This window comes from Chiroxiphia lanceolata, chromosome 12 (assembly GCF_009829145.1).
Source record: "Chiroxiphia lanceolata isolate bChiLan1 chromosome 12, bChiLan1.pri, whole genome shotgun sequence".
Taxonomy (NCBI): domain Eukaryota; kingdom Metazoa; phylum Chordata; class Aves; order Passeriformes; family Pipridae; genus Chiroxiphia; species Chiroxiphia lanceolata.
In genome coordinates this window covers 17069251-17085977 of record NC_045648.1, presented here as the reverse complement: position 1 = coordinate 17085977, position 16727 = coordinate 17069251, and the positions used below count along the sequence as shown (strand labels likewise).

The 16727-nt window shown below is 58.6% G+C and overlaps 2 protein-coding genes across 2 annotated transcripts; one reads left to right on the top strand and one right to left on the bottom strand.

The window, feature by feature from the left end:
* The first annotated feature begins 1717 nt into the window (after positions 1 to 1717).
* On the top strand, positions 1718 to 4504 carry LOC116792963 (zona pellucida sperm-binding protein 3-like). The gene is given in 11 exon segments (XM_032700470.1): positions 1718 to 1747; positions 1750 to 1779; positions 1920 to 2309; positions 2797 to 2915; positions 3003 to 3106; positions 3290 to 3467; positions 3543 to 3663; positions 3750 to 3841; positions 4008 to 4144; positions 4217 to 4306; positions 4380 to 4504. Coding segments are annotated over 11 exon segments (1416 nt in total).
* Positions 4505 to 6876: 2372 nt separating this feature from the next.
* On the bottom strand, positions 6877 to 16448 carry LOXL1 (lysyl oxidase like 1). Its single transcript, XM_032700469.1, has 7 exons — positions 15434 to 16448; positions 9739 to 9847; positions 8759 to 8896; positions 8311 to 8467; positions 8131 to 8226; positions 7824 to 7939; positions 6877 to 7558 (listed from the first exon to the last, which is right to left on the bottom strand). The coding sequence occupies exons 1-7, from the start codon at positions 16446 to 16448 to the stop codon at positions 7552 to 7554; spliced, it is 1638 nt and encodes a 545-aa protein (XP_032556360.1). The 3' UTR covers positions 6877 to 7551.
* Positions 16449 to 16727: the final 279 nt, after the last annotated feature.

Sequence of the window (16727 nt, the reverse complement as noted above, 5' to 3'; positions counted from 1 at the left end):
GATGGGGAAAAGCTCTTTGACTATCCAGAGCAGCCATCCAATTCCAGCAGCACCCCCAGCACTGGCTGAGGGCTTTGGCTCAAAACTTTGTTATAAGGAAAAGGGGGATGTGCTTTATCTGATGGTGGGGCAACACTGGGGTTTGTGCTTTTCCACTGCCCTGAGACTTTCTGGCCTCTGCCTTTCCCAAAAAATGAGTTCATGCTCTTTCCCAGCTGTGCTGGTCTGTGGCTCCAATTCTATGAATCCAGTGTGCTGTGCTTGGAATAAAGTTGGGACAGCAGAAATCCCCTATTTCATAGAGAAATACTCCCTCTTCCCAGAGCCTGTGATCATATCACCCTCTGGTCTTCCCCTCTTCTCATTTGTGCTGTGGAAACATGAGGTGATCCATCTGAGGGATTTATCCTCCTGCTGGGATCAAACCCTGGTATCCAGAGACCCCCAAGCTGGAGCTCTCCAGGGTGAGACCAGGCATCTCCCATGGTCCTTGCAGCCAAGGACTCATTTGAGCAGAGATTCTGCCCCCAGGAGGGGGGGCAGCCACGTATTTACTGAATCAGCATCGCCTGCTGCTGTTATCTCCCTGACGCAGGAGCTCAGCCTCTGGAATCCCTGGCATCTCCAAGCAAGTGCCACTTTCAAGGTATTTTAAACATGGAGAAGTCCTGGACCCACTGGCAGCAACAGGGCTGGGGCACTGGCTCCCTGGGGAAAAGCAGAAGGTTTTACCCTAGTCCATAAATGTTCCCACAGGAGGGTTTTGGGGATGTCAAGTCAGGCGCAAGCCAGTGCCAGGTCTAAACCCAGTGGGATTTCTGCTAGGATTGGGCTGGTCAACATCTGCCCCCAAAACTTTCTGTTTCTCTTTCTTTTCCTAGAAATGGCTCAGCTGTTCCAGCTTAAACATTCAAATCAGGGCCTTTCTTCTGTTCCCTAAGGTTTGCCAGGAACATCCTGAAAGATGGCAAAGGGTTTGGGGTACGAAATGGAACACCCCTCGTGTGGAGTCAAGGGGATACTGGCAGAGCTCTGGCAGGGAAAAAGAGTGAAGACACTCAAAAGAAGGAACAGAAACTCCATAATAATAATAATAATGAGCCGTGTCGTAATATATATAATTAAATAACCCCATAATAATGAGTTTAATAAATAACGAGGCTTGAAAATCTATAAGATTTATTTTTAAGCAGCTTTCCCTGTTCTCATCAGGCCCCTTTCCCTGAAGGCAACAAAACAAATATAACGGAAAGAGCCAGGGAAGGGCAACAGAGATAAAAAGGAATGGGGCTCTGACCTCACTGCTGAGGTTGAAACATGGGGGTGTGGGGCCCCCACTGAGAGCAGCCACGCTTGTGACAGTGGTGAGGGCTCTGCATCGTTGCTGCTGACCCAACACCCCCATCGTGGCTCCGCTGAGAGCAGGGGGATGCACAGAGCCCACTTTTGGTATCAAACTGTGAACACGTGGGCTGCTGGCCCCCCCATCAGCATCCGAGAGGAAAACCTAAGTCCCAGGGGGGCCAATGGTGCCGGGCTGGGATGGTCCCCGGGATTTGGGATGACGGACCCTGCTCTCCCAACTGCTGTCACCCCCGCAGCAGCCTTGAAAAACCCCTTATCACCTTCTAACCTAAACAAGTCACTTTGTACCCGTCTCCCCGTCTCCGGCTTCTGCTGAGTTTTATAAACAACTTCCCCAAAGAGGCTGACGAGGATGTTTGCTCTTGCCTTGGGCAGCCCTGGAGCAGGGGGTCCCGGCACCCCGGAAATGACGGGGTCATGCCTCCCCTCTGCCCGCACCCACGAGGGCCGCCCTTTGGGTGCCATTGGCCCCCAAACGGGAGCCCGGGGGCAGACGGCTCCTGCTTCTGAGGGGATATAAAGGCTGAAGGAGCAGCCCCGGTTCTCTGTGCCAGGGTTTGCTGGAAGAAGGAGGGATGGGACCCGAAAGCAGCTTGATCCTCTCTCTTCTCTGCTGGGCGGCGGGCGAGGTGGCTGCCTACCCACCCTGGGACTTCTCCTGGGGTGACCCTGCGAGCCGGCAGGCGCGGGCAGACTCCAACACCTGGTCCTGGGTGGGGGACTCCCCGTCTCCAGGGACCTACAGGCAGCACCCGGTGACGGTGCAGTGCCAGGAGGCTCAGCTGGTGGTGACGGTGCACAGGGACCTCTTCGGCACCGGCCGCCTGGTCAGCGCGACAGACCTGACGCTGGGGCCGGCGGCGTGCAAGCATTCCTCGCTGAGCCGCGCCCACAACACCGTCACCTTCACCGCCGGCCTCCACGAGTGCGGCAGCACCGTGCAGGTAAGACCTTCTCCCTTGCACTGGGGAGATCCCCGGTCCCGGGATCCCGTCTGGCTCTCCCTCCCCTCCTGGAGCAGCCCCAGGGGCTGTGCACCGGGCATCCCCTGCGAGGCCGGGGGAGCTCCAGGTGTAGGATGTAGAACACCTTTGAGGAGCAGCCCAGGGGAAGGATGAGCAGGTATTTCCCCCAAACTGGAGCATTTTTCCCACAGCTGCTCTGCCCATTCGGCTGGAGCTATGCAGATAGCACAAAGCCATTTCAACCATTTCACAATCAGACCCATTTCACTCACGTTTCAGCCCATTAGTTTAACTCACTGAGGACAGGACAGGGTTCCTTCTCCATCCCCTTTCCCCCCCTTTCTTTGGATTTCCCCAGCGTTTCCAGTTGGGAAAGGCTGGATACGTGGCCTGGTGGTGGTGCTGAGGGTGGGGAGTGGCCTCTCCAATGGCATCTCCAATGGCATCCCAATGCTTTTGTGCCCAGATCACGCCGAATTCCCTCATTTACCGCACGCTGCTCAACTACGACCCCAGCCCTGCCAGCAACCCCGTCATCATCCGCACCAACCCCGCCATCATCCCCATTGAGTGCCACTACCCCAGGTGAGGCCTCCTTACCCTCATACCCCCACCCTGCTCCCTGGGGATTGGCACAGGGCAGTATCCTGATGTGTGGTGGTCCCTGCCCAGGAGGGAGAACGTGAGCAGCAATGCCATCCGGCCCACCTGGGCTCCCTTCAGCTCCACGCTGTCGGCAGAGGAGAAGCTGGTGTTCTCCCTGCGCCTCATGAATGGTGAGTAGGAAGCCATACTGACCCATGGATGGGGACTTTCCACCTTTTCCCAGTGCAAGAGAGCTCCCCAGCACCCCACTGGGGACACCCCGGCAAACCCCATTGCTCCTGCTTTTGGGCTTTGCTCCCATGAGGACTTGGGGACAAGCAGAGCCACCCCCTCTTCGTTATCACCCCTTGCAGATGACTGGAGTGCCGAGAGACCCTTCACCGGTTTCCAGCTGGGCGATGTCCTCAACATCCAAGCAGAGGTGGGCACCGAGAGCCACGTGCCACTGCGGCTGTTCGTGGACAGCTGTGTGGCCGCCCTCAGCCCCGGCGCCGACTCCTCGCCCCACTACACCATCATCGACTTCAACGGGTGAGCCCCAAGACATGTGGGGTGTGGGAGGGGATCCAGCAAGGTGCTGACCCCCTCCACCCCATCCCACCCCAGGTGCCTGGTTGATGGGAGGTTGGACGACACCAGCTCTGCCTTCATCACCCCCCGGCCCCGGGAGGACATGCTGCGCTTCAGGATCGACGTCTTCAGGTTCGCAGGGGACACCAGGAACCTGGTAAGGCTGCGTGTCCCCTGCCAGCCCCCAAACCAGCCGCTGTCCCCACCGGCAGGTGCCCACCTCTCTTCCTTCCTTCCCCACAGATCTACATCACCTGTCACCTGAAGGTGACCCCAGCAGACCAAACTCCGGACCCCCTGAACAAGGCTTGCTCCTTCAACAAAGCCAGAAACACGTGAGTAGCTGCCTTGCCGGGATGGGGCACATCCAGGAAGGCCCCCACCAGCATCCCACAGCCCCGGCGTGGCACAGGGATGGGTCACAGACCCAGACTTGGGGGGCATGAATGCTCTGTGGGTGCCACGGGTGGATCTGGTGACAATCTTCCCACCCTGCTCCAGCTGGGCACCCGTGGAAGGCACCCGGGACATCTGCAGCTGCTGCGAGATGGGCAACTGCGGGTCCCCTGCGCTCTCCCGGAGCCTCAACCCCCTGGAGCGATGGCCCAGCCGCCGCTTCCGCCGCCACGACACCAAGGGTAAGGTCCCCATGGGGACAGAGGGCACAGCCCAGAGCGGCAGGGCAAGCCTCATCACTCCTTCCTCCCTAGGGAAAGAGGCTGAAGCTGACGTGGTCATCGGCCCCGTGCTGCTCTCGATGGAGCCGGGCGCGGGGGGACGGCAGCAGGAGGGTGGTCAGGGTGAGTCCCCACTGGATGTACCCCTGTGACATGGCCCCAGTGGCAAATGGTGACACTCCCCTCGATTTTCCAGGTGGGGTGACAGCCGTGCTTGGCGTGGGGACGGTGCTGCTCTGCGTGGTGGCCGGCGTGGGGCTGGCAGCAGCTGTGCTGGCCATCGGCGTGGGCCACAGGAGGTGCGCCCGTGCTCAGGCCTGAGCGTGGGGCCAGAGCCCAATAAAGCCTGGGAAGGACAAACCGAGTCCATGGTGCTCCCTCTGCGACAGCATCCCGGGGACGTGGCTGGGAGGGAGCATCCACCCCTGGGACATGGGAGTGCTGGAGCCCCCAGCACCAGGGGAGGGCCCCGACATCTCTACCTGGGTTTCAGCCCTTTCTGAGGCTCAGTTTTGGAACGGTCCCAATCACAGGGGACAGGGGGGACAGTCCCCTCACCCTAGAGGAATTCCAGATGGGTTTCCTGGCCTTGTCACCACTCCTGGGGGAAGGGGTTGCAGGGCCCAGCCCCGATGATCTCAATGGTGAGTTGGGCTGCACCAGCCCCTGCAGGGTTCCAGGAACAGCCCCTGCAGACCTCTCAGATGGCATTTAGTGCCTGGGAGCCCCCCAGGCAGCTCCATCCCCTTTCCTACGGGATTTATTTCAGCTTCAGCCACAGCATTTCCATCACTCCATCACTTTGTGTCTGGCTCCAGCCCCAGGGCCTTCATGTCCCCTCCAGCCCCACAGTCCGTGTTTCAGTCCCAGCCCCTGCCCTACCACCTTTATTTAATAAACATTGTATACGTAACAACAGCATAATAGAATAAAAAAAAGTAAAAACATCAGAATAACAGAGCTAAAATACGACAGTCACACCATAAAATAATAACGCAATAACAGGATAAAATAATAATAATACCAGAACAACAATAGCAGGAGAACACAGTAGCTTTATGGTCTTTCATTACAATACTTTGAGCTCCGGACTCCGGCGGGGGGGTATCCCCCAAACCTCCTCCCGTCGCGGGGGTCCCGCCCGGGGGTCCCCGGCCCGTCCCGCGCCGCACGATCGCCCCCTCCCGACCGCGAGCGGGCACTGCAGCCACCGACCCGCCCGCCCGGCCCCGGCCCGGCCCCGGAGAACACGGCCTCGGAGAACACGGCCCCGGAGAGAACGGCCCCAGACAGAGCACGACCCCGGGGAAAACGGCCCCGCGCTGGGCTCCCGCACCCCGGGATGGGCCTCCGGGATCGGGCCTTGTGCGAGAACCAGCGTTGGGAAGGAGGGAAGGAGGGCGGGGAGTGGCGCGGGCGGGGCTTATATAGGCGGGAGGGAGGCGCGGCTAACGGGGCGTGATTTGGGGACGGGGGACACGGGAGGAGGTGGGGACAGGAGTGACTGAAGGGGACACAGGGCTTGGGGGGGACAGGAGTGAATGGGGGGGACACAGGGCTTGAGGAGGGACAGAAGTGAATGAGGGGGACACAGGAGGAGGTGGGGACAGGAGTGACTGAGGGGGACACAGGGCCTGGGGGGGACAGGAGTGACTGAGTGGGACACAGGGCTTGGGGGGGGACAGGAGTGAATGAGGGGGACACAGGGTTTGGGGGGGACAGGAGTGAATGGGGGGACACAGGGCTTGAGGGGGGACAGGAGTGAGTGAGGGGGGACACAGGGCTTGGGGGGGGACAGGAGTGAATGAGGGGGACACAGGGTTTGGGGGGGACAGGAGTGAATGAGGGGGACACAGGGCTTGAGGGGGGACAGGAGTGAGTGAGGGGGGACACAGGGCTGGGGGAGACAGGAGTGATTGAGGGGGACACAGGGCTTGGGGGGGGACAGGAGTGAATGAGGGGGACACAGGGCTGGAGGGGAAAGGAGTGAATGAAGGGGACACAGGGCTTGGGGGGGACAGGGACACAGGGCTTGAGGAGGGACAGGAGTGAATGAGGGGGACACAGGGCTTGGGGGGGACAGGAGTGAATGAGGGGGACACAGGGCTTGAGGGGGGACAGGAGTGAGTGAGGGGGGACACAGGCCTGGGGGAGACAGGAGTGACTGAAGGGGACACAGGGCTTGGGGGGGGGACAGGAATGAATGAGGGGGACACAGGGCTGGAGGGGAAAGGAGTGAATGAAGGGGACACAGGGCTTGAGGGGGGACAGGGACACAGAGCTGAGTGGGACAGGAGTGAGTGAGGGGGACACAGGGCTGGGGGGAACAGGAGTGAATGAGGGGGACACAGGGCTTGTGGGGACAGGCTGTGGAAGGGGGGGGAAAGGACCCAGCAGTGGGGTGTGGTGACAGGGCTGCAGCTCCCGGAGCCACAGGATGTCACAAGAGGGTGGGGGTGTCCCACACCCCCTCCCCAATCCAGGCAGGCAGCAACAAGCAGGGGGGGTGTCCTGAGGAGTCCATCCTTCCCATCTCCCCATGGGTTGTGCCCTTTGGTCCCCAGCATCCAGGATTAAAGGACAACAGTCATCTCTCAGGAGAGATTCCCATCCTGGATGGCCCAAGAACATCTGGGGATGTCCCTCGGTGGGTCTTTGTGGTACCACTGTGGCCTTGGTCAAGCACCAACCCCTCAAAAGCAACATGTTTTAATGATTTCTGGTTTTAAAGCTTGTGAAAATAGCAATAACATTAATAATAATAAAAATAATAAACCAAGCTTTCCAGTCATCTCAAGGACTCTCCGTGTTTATAAAAGCTGGGCAGACAGAGAGACTTCTCCGTTAAAGGGGATGGGATTTCCAGCACCTTCAGTCCCAAAAGTGCCTGGAGCATCCTGGCATGGCAGCCACCTCAAATAGAGGGGCCAAGTATCCTTCCTGGGGCAGCAGCTCCAAATCCAGGCTGTCTTCTTCCCCCTGGGGAAACAGCCAGAGACCGCCCCCCCCCCAAAAAAAATGCCAAAGGGGTTAAGGACTACAGAGCTAGTATGCATTTACATCATTGTACAGCACTTATGGGTCCCTGCCTTTATTCCAACTAAAACCCAGCATTGGATCCCCTCAGGAAATGGTAAAAAACCAAGATTAAAGAAAAGTTAAGTATAAAAAAAATTTCAGAGTCATTCTGGCTTCCCCTCCTTTTAATGTGAAGGCATGGGGGGTTTTTCGGGGCAGGGGGGGCAGTCTGTGTCTCGAGGAGCTGCTGGTGAGCTCCAGGGTCTCTGGTGGGGCAGAGGAGCTCAGGCTTTCTTTTTGAAGAGGGGACAGAGGCTGAGGCAGGTGACATCCCTCTGGCCCTGCTCCCATCAAGATCTGAAAGAAAAGAAAACAAAATCCCAAAAAATTCAATATTAACATCCCAAAAGGGAGCGAGACACCAACCCCCAGCCCCACCATTGGCCAAATCCAGCTTATTTTTTTTTTATGTTCACAGAGAAAACACAGGTGGAAGGGAGGAAAAAAGGAATTAAACCACTCAGGTCCGACCCCCAACTGTTTTTTTCTGATGGCCAAAGGAAAAACAGAGCAGGACATATGGAAGAGAAGGACGGGGAAGGACACGTGGCCATCTCCTTACTGGGAAATCTTGCAGTTTGTTGTGGAGACGTAGCGTCCGGTGTAGTGGATGTTGCACCTCACCACGTTGTTGGTGAAGTCTGACTCCAGGACGATGTATTTGGGGTTCACTTGAACCTAAAAACGGGCAAAAGGGAAGGAAAAAACACCCCCCAAAAAAATTAGTAAGAGGGGGGACGAGCAGCACCTAAACCCACGTTAAAGGGACGCCACCAAAGAAGGTCCTGAACACGATGGTTGGAAGATCCCAAGTCACCCCCAAAACAGGAATATTTGCCCCAAAGATCTCCCCCGAGGCCCCTGGCCACCTTCAAGACATAGTTGCCCGGCTGCACATCCGTTATATCGATCCACTGGCAGTCGATGTCGGCGTTGTAGGTGTCATAGCAACCTGGGCTCAAGCCCTGTGAGGAGAAAAGGGGGGTTCAGGTGTGCTGGGGAGGGGGTGAACTCCGAGCAGCCTCTTCCCCCAGCCCCCACAAGGTCACCTGGGTGTGGGAGGTGCAGGCGTAACGCTTCAGGTTGCCGAAATCACAGGTGGTGTCCTCCAGGCAGAAACTGGCCTTGTGGCCCTCGGCCACCTTCCTGCCCGTGGTGGCATCCAGCAGGTCATAGTGGCTGAACTCATCCATGCTGTGGTAGTGCCTGGGGATGGAGGGGGGATGGCAGTCAGGGTGACCCCCAGAATGATGCCACTCCCTCCCCAGATGTGATTTTGGGGGCTCTTCATCAGCGCTGGGTCCGCAGCAGCTTTCCAGCTCCCTCCCTGGGGACATTAATTGCAGGAGCGTGCTGGCTTTAGGGACAAGTGGCAATGACCCCCCTCCCACCAGGATCTCAAAGCAAAGCCACAAAACGGGGGAAATGCCATTAAAAAGCCTTAGAGCTGCCCCCAAAAGTTGGTTGATGGAGGGGAGGTGGGGTGGGGACACTCACTGGTGGCAGCTGTGCCACTCCCAGCTGTGCCGGGGCCGGCTGGGCAGGAAATCGGCCGTGCCCTGGTTCTTCACCCGCTGGGGGAACCGCAGCAGCACCCGCACGTCGTAGTCGGTGGCTTCGGGGGTGTAGGCAGTGCTGGGGACATCAGGGAGGGTCAAACCCCATGTCTCCCCTCAGCCCCAGCCCCGGGGGGACAGAAGCCCCCCAGGTGCAGGGTGGAGTGTCAGCCCTGGCACCGCGAGGAGGAAAATCCCCAGCAAGCGCCTCTGTAGGGAGAGTTTCCTCCGTGGAAAAGGAAATGATGAAAAAAGGAGAGAACCCACCAGACATCTTCTATCATGCTTTGCTTTGCTCTTCCCTTTGCCCTTTCCTTTCCCCTTCCCTCTTTCCTTCTCTCCTTTGCCCTCTTCTCCTTCATCCTTCTTCCCCTTTCCTCTCCTTACCTCTTTCCTTCATCCTTCTCCTTCCCCTTTCCTTTCCCCTTTCCTCTTTGCTTCCCCTTCCCTTCTCCCATCCACTTCTTTCCTCCATCCTCCTTTCCCTTCCCTTTCCCGTTCCCTTCTCCCATCCACTTCTTTCCTCCATCCTCCTTTCCCTTCCCTTTCCCCTTCCCTTCTTCTCCTCCATCCTTTCCCTCATCCTTCTCCTTCTTTCCCATCCCTCTTCTCATTCCCTTTTCCTCTTCCCTATCATTCCTTTTCCCCATCCCTCTTCCCTATTCTTCCCCTTCCCCTTTCCTCTTCCCTTTCTCCTTTCTTTCTCCTGCCCTCCGTCCTTCTCCTTCATCCTTTTCCTCCTTCCCCATCCCTCCTCCCTCTCCCCTCTCCTTCCTTTTCCCCTTTCATCCCCCGCCTTCATCCTCCTCCCCTATCAGCACATCCCCCATTCCACTCCCCGGGTCCCCCCTCTCTCCCCCCTGTGTCCCCATGTCCCCCTCATCCCAGGCCACCTGTCACCCCCAGGAAAGCTGCTCCTACCTGGCCAGGCACTTCTCCTCGGCAGCGCAGCGCAGTGAGTACAGGTGAGCTCTCTGCACGTAGGTGGACGCCTGCACATAGTTGGGGTCCGGCACCAAGTCGGGGAGACCTGCCAGGAGGATGAGGACAGACCTGAGGACAAGGACAGGCCTTGGGGACAGCCCTGAGGATGGGGACAGGGCCTGGGGACAAGGCTTGGGGACACCACAGTCCTCTCCTCGAAGCAGCCAAGGGGGGAAGCTTTCCTTCGGTCACCGCCACGTTTTTTTAATTTTAAGCTGCAGATGGAAAATCCTCCCTTCCCCTCCCTTTCCCTCCCAGCTCCCGCTGGCAAATCCCAATCCTCCATTTTCCTACAGCGGGATTGCTCAACCCACCCTCCTGGAAGCGATTACACTCAGCCCTGCCCGGCCCCCCTGAGAGGGATTCTGGGGTTCCCCCGAGCCCCCCACCCCTGTGGCAGTCAGGGACGGGGTGACATGACCCCCAAGATAGGAGAATCCCTATTTCCTTCCCCATTTCCTGTTTTTCACCCCAAAACAGGGGTGAAAGTGCAGAGCTAACCCCAGGAAGCCCTTGCTGTTATCCCTCATCTCCTTGAATTCTCAGCAGTTCCTTGGGGCCACACTGAAGTGACCTGTGACAGGCAGACGGATAGATAGACAGACAGATGTAGGGACAGGCAGGGGTTGCCTTGGTTTCCAAAACTATTATGGAGCCCTAATGGAGCTGGAACTTCCCCCCCCAGCAATGCCCTTTCACACCTCCCCTTCCCAAAGGCTCCTCTGCCACCACTGACCCAGAAAGTGCCCCAGCATCTGCCTCTCAAGAAGGATTGGGAGAGGGAGGGATGCTCCCTAGGCACTCTGTGCCTCAGTTTCCCTTCTGCCAGCCCTCTGCAAAGTCCTGCTCTGCAACAACCTCTGTTTAGGGTCTGTCCTTGCTGCAGGCTCACCAGCCTACCCCCATTCCCATCCTTAGCACTGTTCCCATCCCCATCCCTGTCCTCCTGCCCATCTCCATCTGCAACCAATCTCCACCCTCATCCCCCATCCTTGTCCCCACCCCTGTCCCCATCCCATCACCATCCTCACCCTCCTCCTTTTCCACATGCCCATCCTAATTGCCATTCTCACCCTCCTCCTCATCCATCCCCATCCCCATCCCCCTCTTCAAGGCCATTCCTATCTTCACTCCTTATCCTCATCCCCTTCCCATCCCTGTCCTCACGCCCATCCCTCTCCTAATTCTCATCCCTATCTTCAACCCCGTCCCTGTCCCAGTCCCCACCCTCATCCCCTTCCACTCCCCCATACTCATACTCATGCCAACCCCCCTCCCCATCCCTCTCCTCATCTTCCTCTCCATCCCTGTCCCCATCCTCATCCCCATCCCTGTTCCCATCTTCATCCTCATTCTCATCCCCATGCCCGTCTTCACCCCTCATCCTCATCCCCTTCCTCATCCCCTTCCTCACACCCAGCCCTCTCCTCATCCCGATCCCTGTCCCCATCCCAGCTGGCCAATTCCCCATCCTCATTCCCATCCTCATCACCATCCTTATCTTCACCCCTCATCCTCTTCTACATCCCCATCCTCATGCTCATCCCCAGTCCTGTTTCCATCTTCATCCCCAGCCCCATCATCACTCCTCATCCTCATCTCCTCTTGCCCACCCCTCTCCCATCCTCACCTTCCTGCCCATCCCTATCCTGGCTCCTGTCCCCACTCTCATCCCCATCATCTTCATCCCCATTCCCATCCTCATCCTTGTCCCCATCCCCTTTCAAGGCACCCAGGGGCTCCAGCCCCACCCGCTCTTTGCCCCCAGACAGTTTCCAGCACATTTCCTTTTTTTTCCCTTTTTTTCCCTATTTTTCCTTGGACAAGAAGAACAATGCCTCCTTGTTTCTGGGCCTGCCTTCCCTCGAGGGATCACGTCACTCCATTGGAGCTCGTTTCCTGCCCTGCTCGCTTGGTCATCGCTGCTGATGTAATGCCCAGGGGGGGCCTCACAAGCCGGGGGCAAGAAAATCAGGAGAGCTTGGAAAGACTTTCCCCCCCCTCCCTTAAAAAAATTAATAATAAAAAAAGCAACGGAGAACGACCCCGGGGCCTGCGAGAGGAACATTTGTCATCATTTATAAAACAGCTTTTCCTCCCCACTGTTGTTTATAATAAATTCTTGGACGCTCCAGAGAGAAATCCGACTCCTTTACCAACGGGGAGTTTTATTTTCCCCCCACGACGGAGCTCGCCCTGGATGGCCCCGCTGTTATTGTAGGGTCTCACGCCTGATTTTCAGCAGTGAAGGGTCAAACCGCAAGTGCCGGAGTCGCTGGAGTTAATGGGACGGCAGGATCCGGCCTTGCCACCCTACAAATGTCCCCTCAGCACAGCAGGGAACCCGACTGTCCCCATCCCAGCTGGCCAATTCCTGACTTTTTTTGCTGAGGCAGCGTTTTCCCACCTCCTGCAAGTGAGAGCCCTGGCAGCCCCCCCCGCCATCGCCTCCGAAACGGGACAACCACAGCAGGAAAATGTTTGTTTTTCCTCCTCGGCCCCTCGGCCTGCCCTGGGAGCTGCCAGAGAAGATTTCCTTCTTCTTCACCGTGAAAATTAGAATAATAAAAAAAGGCCGGCCCGCTCCCGCCGCGCTGTTTGTGCAGGTGTGCCGGGCTTAGCCCAAAAATCCCAGCTCCAGCAGTTTTCCGAGAGGGCAGCTGCTTCTCCTCCCTGTGCCCGGCAGTGCTGGGTCCCAGCCCTGGAGAGGCAGGAGCACCAAAGCAGGGTGGTTTTAGCAGTGGGGATGGGGACATGGGGATACCCTGAGTGACTGAGACCCCATTATTCCTTCATTCCATCCCATATCACCCCTGCAGCATCCCAGCTCCAGCACCTCCCAATGCACCCCTTCATCCCCCCATTCCATCCCCACAGCATCCCTCCTCTAGCACCTCATGATACTCCCCTTCATCCCATCCCATTCCACCTCATCCAATGCCATCCCACCCCATCCATGCAACATCCCCACAGCATCCCTCCTCCAACACCCTCTGGTGCACCCCTTCATCCCATCCCATCCCATCCCTGCAGAATCCCTCCTCCAGCACCTCCTGACATCACCCTTCATCCCCACTGAATCTTGGCATCCCCAGCTCATTGCTAAACACCTGAAATCAACCCAAACTGACCTCCAAACCCACCAAAGGAAGATATTCCCAGGAAGACTGTCATCTCCTGGCCCAGGTGCCCCATCAATGGGTGATGGCACCCTCAGGTGTCACCACAACTGAAGTTTAGTGGGTAACAAAATCTCTATCACCCCATGGGATTCCCAAAACCCATTTTCATTCCCAAACCAACCCTGGGTGATCCATAACATGAGGTCAAGGTGAAAAACCCTTCTGCAGATGGGGTCCAAGCAGGGGTCAGGGTGAGGAAGGCCCTGGAGATGACCTGGTAGGGGTCAGGGTGAGGAAGCCCCTGGAGATGCCTCCTAGGGGTCAGTCAAGAGTGGGAAGCCTTGTTGGGAACTGGCACCTTGTCCAAAGCCTATGAGAAGGGAGTCGCTTTGGCCTAAAGTGATGCAGCCCCTGAGCAAGATCTGGATGACCCTTAGGTCGTGAGCAGGAGATATAAAGATGTTTGGGGTCTCCTCTCCATCTCCTTGGCCCAGAGTCCCCCTCCCTTGGCCAACCCACACAGAGATGCTCCTTTCCCACCTCCACCATGGCTTGGTCACCTACAGATCTAGGACTGGAAACTATTCCAACTCATCTTCCAAGCTATCTCCCTCTGGTTTGGGTGGAGGGAGGTGGACAATCCACCGTGCTCACACAAGCCCCAATAAACCCTCTCATAAAAGCTGGTGGGATCTAATTGCTTAATTAACCCCCCAGGTACCCCAGCGAGGGGCCAGGAATGCTGCACATTCCTTGCAGAGCCGGGTGGGATTAAGAGGCTCTTAAAGAGCTTAGACACATAATTAACATCTGATTCGGCTTTATGAAGTGTTTTGACCAATTAAGAAACCATCCTGAAGGGTGGCCCTGCAGGTGACAGGTTTGGAGGGGCTTTTGGTGAGCCCCAGGGAGGTGACAGCTTTCCCTAAACAAAGCTCAGCTGGAGAGAGCAGCAAGTGACCCAGAGGAGAGGCCAGGCCACCTCTCTAAATTGCTTGGATGATCTTTATTCCTGCCTTTAGATTTATTAAGGGAAAATGTGAAGGAGGAGGCCAGGGGCTCCAACGCTGAGAGGTGGATGTGGATGGACCAACGAGGGTTGCTGACCCACCCACGAGCACCCTGATTCCCCTGGTGGAGCCACAGCGCCGTCACCTCCTGGCCCGGCTTCCTCGGATCCTTGAAGGACACAGCCGTTGCCAACAGGGAGACGACAAATTTGGCAGGCATCTTCCCCTTTCCCTCTGCTGCTTTGGGTCATCTGCAGGGCAGCTGTCCCCAGGCGTCCCTCGCAGAGGCACGGGACTGCCAGCATTCCTCATCCCTGTATCCCTTGCCCCTGCATCCCACATCCTCACATACTTCACCCCCCTCATCCCTCACCTCCGGTACCCATTGACCCCCACATCCCATGCCCAGCAGGAGAGGCTGCTCCTGGTGAGGCCAGCAGGGATCCAGAGGGAGATCCTCTCTGCACAAACCCTGTCCCTGAGCTCTCTCCCAGCTGGACCTCGGGCTGACCCAGCCCGGCTGCTCTTGCTGTGTTTACTCACTCGCATGCAACAGGCAGGGCTGGGACGAACGCTTCCCAAGCCCAAATCCTCTGGGATGGGTTTTTCCCAGAAACCAGGGATGGGACTGGATGGGTTATGGGGTCAGACTGGTCAGAGGCTCCAGCTGAGATGGGCTTCCCAAGGGACAGGCTGATCCCCCAGGCTGCTGCTCCTCACACCCTCCAGCCTTGCTTCCAAACTTACCACGGAGCAAAAGCACTCTTGGCAAGGCTCAGCTGAAAGCCACAGGATTTCACCAGGATCGGGGTCAGTGGGACAAGAAACGAGGGTGTCCCTGCTGTGACCTCAGTCCCCTGCTGTGGCCCTGGTGCGGCCGGACGGGGGGAGTGCTGGGAGTGACTGTCCCTGGCTGAGGCAGCGCAGATCCATCCATCCATCCGTGAGCTGAGTGTACCCGGCGCAGGGCACACGGTCAGGGTGACCCGGGATACAGCACTGTCCTACCCCAGGAGTATGGCAAGCCCCCAGCCCACGGCACACAGCCACCCCATGGATACAGGATGACCTGAGATGTGGCCTCCAGACACCCCAGGAGCACGGTGTGACCCCAACCCACGGCACAGACCCACCCCACGAGCACAGTGTCCCCTCATGCCACAGCACAGACCCATCCCACAAGTATGAGATGACCTGGGACATGGCACAGACCCACATCAAGGCCAGACCTCACACTGGGACTTGCTCCTTCACGTCCCTTCCCTTTCCTCTCTGTTCTTCACCACCTCAAACATCGTTCCTAAAACATGTAGGGTCTCCAACAGCCCCTCGGTGACCCCTCAGCCACATTTGTCCCCACAACACTGGGGCAGCATCCTTGAAGAGTGACTGGCATCAGACATGGATGAAGGGGACTCTGCCCTCGGGAATAACAAAGCACCCAGGGCACATCCCGCCCAGGGGACCTGCCACCCGCCCCAGGGTGCCCCCCAAACTCACCCCGTCCACCGTGGCTGGGCCTGTAGACGCTGCCCACGCTGACCCGAGCTTGGCTATCAGGGACAGCCTGGGGGATTTCGAGGCTCCTGGCAGGCAGGTAGGACTCGGGACGAGGGACCCCGTACGGCTCCACCGCCCGGAACGGCGGCTGCGGCTCGTAGGGCGGGTACTGACCCCCGTACCCCGTCCCGACGGCCGCCTGCAGGTTATCCGCGGAGGCCACGCCGTGGTTGACGGCTTGTTGGTTGGCGTACGAGTCCGGGCTCTGCTCCGGTGCAATCCCGGTGTCGTGGTACAAACTATGGGAATACCGCCGGTCCAGCCCGTCCACCGGCTGGGGCACGGCAGGAATGTAGGGCCGTTCTGGCGGCGGGTAGTGGGCTCTGTAGGGGCTCTGCTCCTCGCCGTAGTCCTCGTGGCGGGCGCGGGGCTGGAAGGGGTACACCACGCTGGCCCCCGCCGCCGCCCCCGCCGCCACGGCCGCCCCGCCGGTCCCGGTGCTCCGGTAATAGGTGAACGCCTCGTCGTAGGCCCGGGGCGCCTCGTAGGGCTCGTACTGCGGGGCGAAGGGGTACTGGGGGTACGGCGGCTGCCCCGCCGAGGCGTACGCGAAGGATGATGCTGATGCTGATGCTGACGATGCTGCGGAGGATGAAGGCTGGCGCGCGCGGGCGGGCGGTCGCCGCTGCGCGGCCGCGCCGTCGCCCACCGGGCCCTCCCGCCAGTTCTCGGGCACCTGCCCGAAGCCGAAGGGGTGTCTCGCCTGTCCCCGCACCGTCCCGGAGCCCGGAGCCTGCCGGCGGACGCTGCCCGCCGCCCCCGCCAGCAACAAGCGGCTGCCGGGCGGGCGCTCCTGCCCCGGCGGGACGTACTCGGCGCCGCTGTTGAGGAGGCTGTAAACGCGGCCGTTGTTCTCCCACTGGATGAGCTGCCGCCACGGCTCCTGCCCGCCCGCCAGCAGGCACAGCCCGCAGCCCAGCGCGGCCCAGAGCCCCCAGCCCGCCCGCCGGGCCATCCCGACCGCCGCCGAGCGCCGCGGAGCGAGCGCACGGAGCGGGGCCGAGGGCGGGAGCGGCGCCGCGGGGACCCGGCACCGCCTCCGCCCGCCCGCGGGGGCGGGATGCGCGGGGGGAAAAAAACCTCCAACTGCGGTGAGCGGCGCTTTTTTTTCTTCTTCGTCTTTTTCTTTTTTTTTTCTTTTTTTTTTTTCTTTTTTTTTTTTTTTTTTTTTTCCCAGCCTTTCGGTGAGTCACGCCGTCGAAATCTGGGTTGAATTCGGCGGGGCTGGGTCCCA

Coding starts and splice junctions, on each gene's coding strand:
- LOXL1 (XM_032700469.1), bottom strand. CDS start 16,448: ATGGCCCGGCGGGCGGGCTGGGGGCTCTGGGCCGCGCTGGGCTGCGGG. Junction 8,227..8,310: donor CCTGCACCTCCCACACCCAG/GTGACCTTGTGG, acceptor TTCTCCTCACAG/GGCTTGAGCCCAGGTTGCTA. Junction 7,940..8,130: donor CGGGCAACTATGTCTTGAAG/GTGGCCAGGGGC, acceptor GCCCGTTTTTAG/GTTCAAGTGAACCCCAAATA.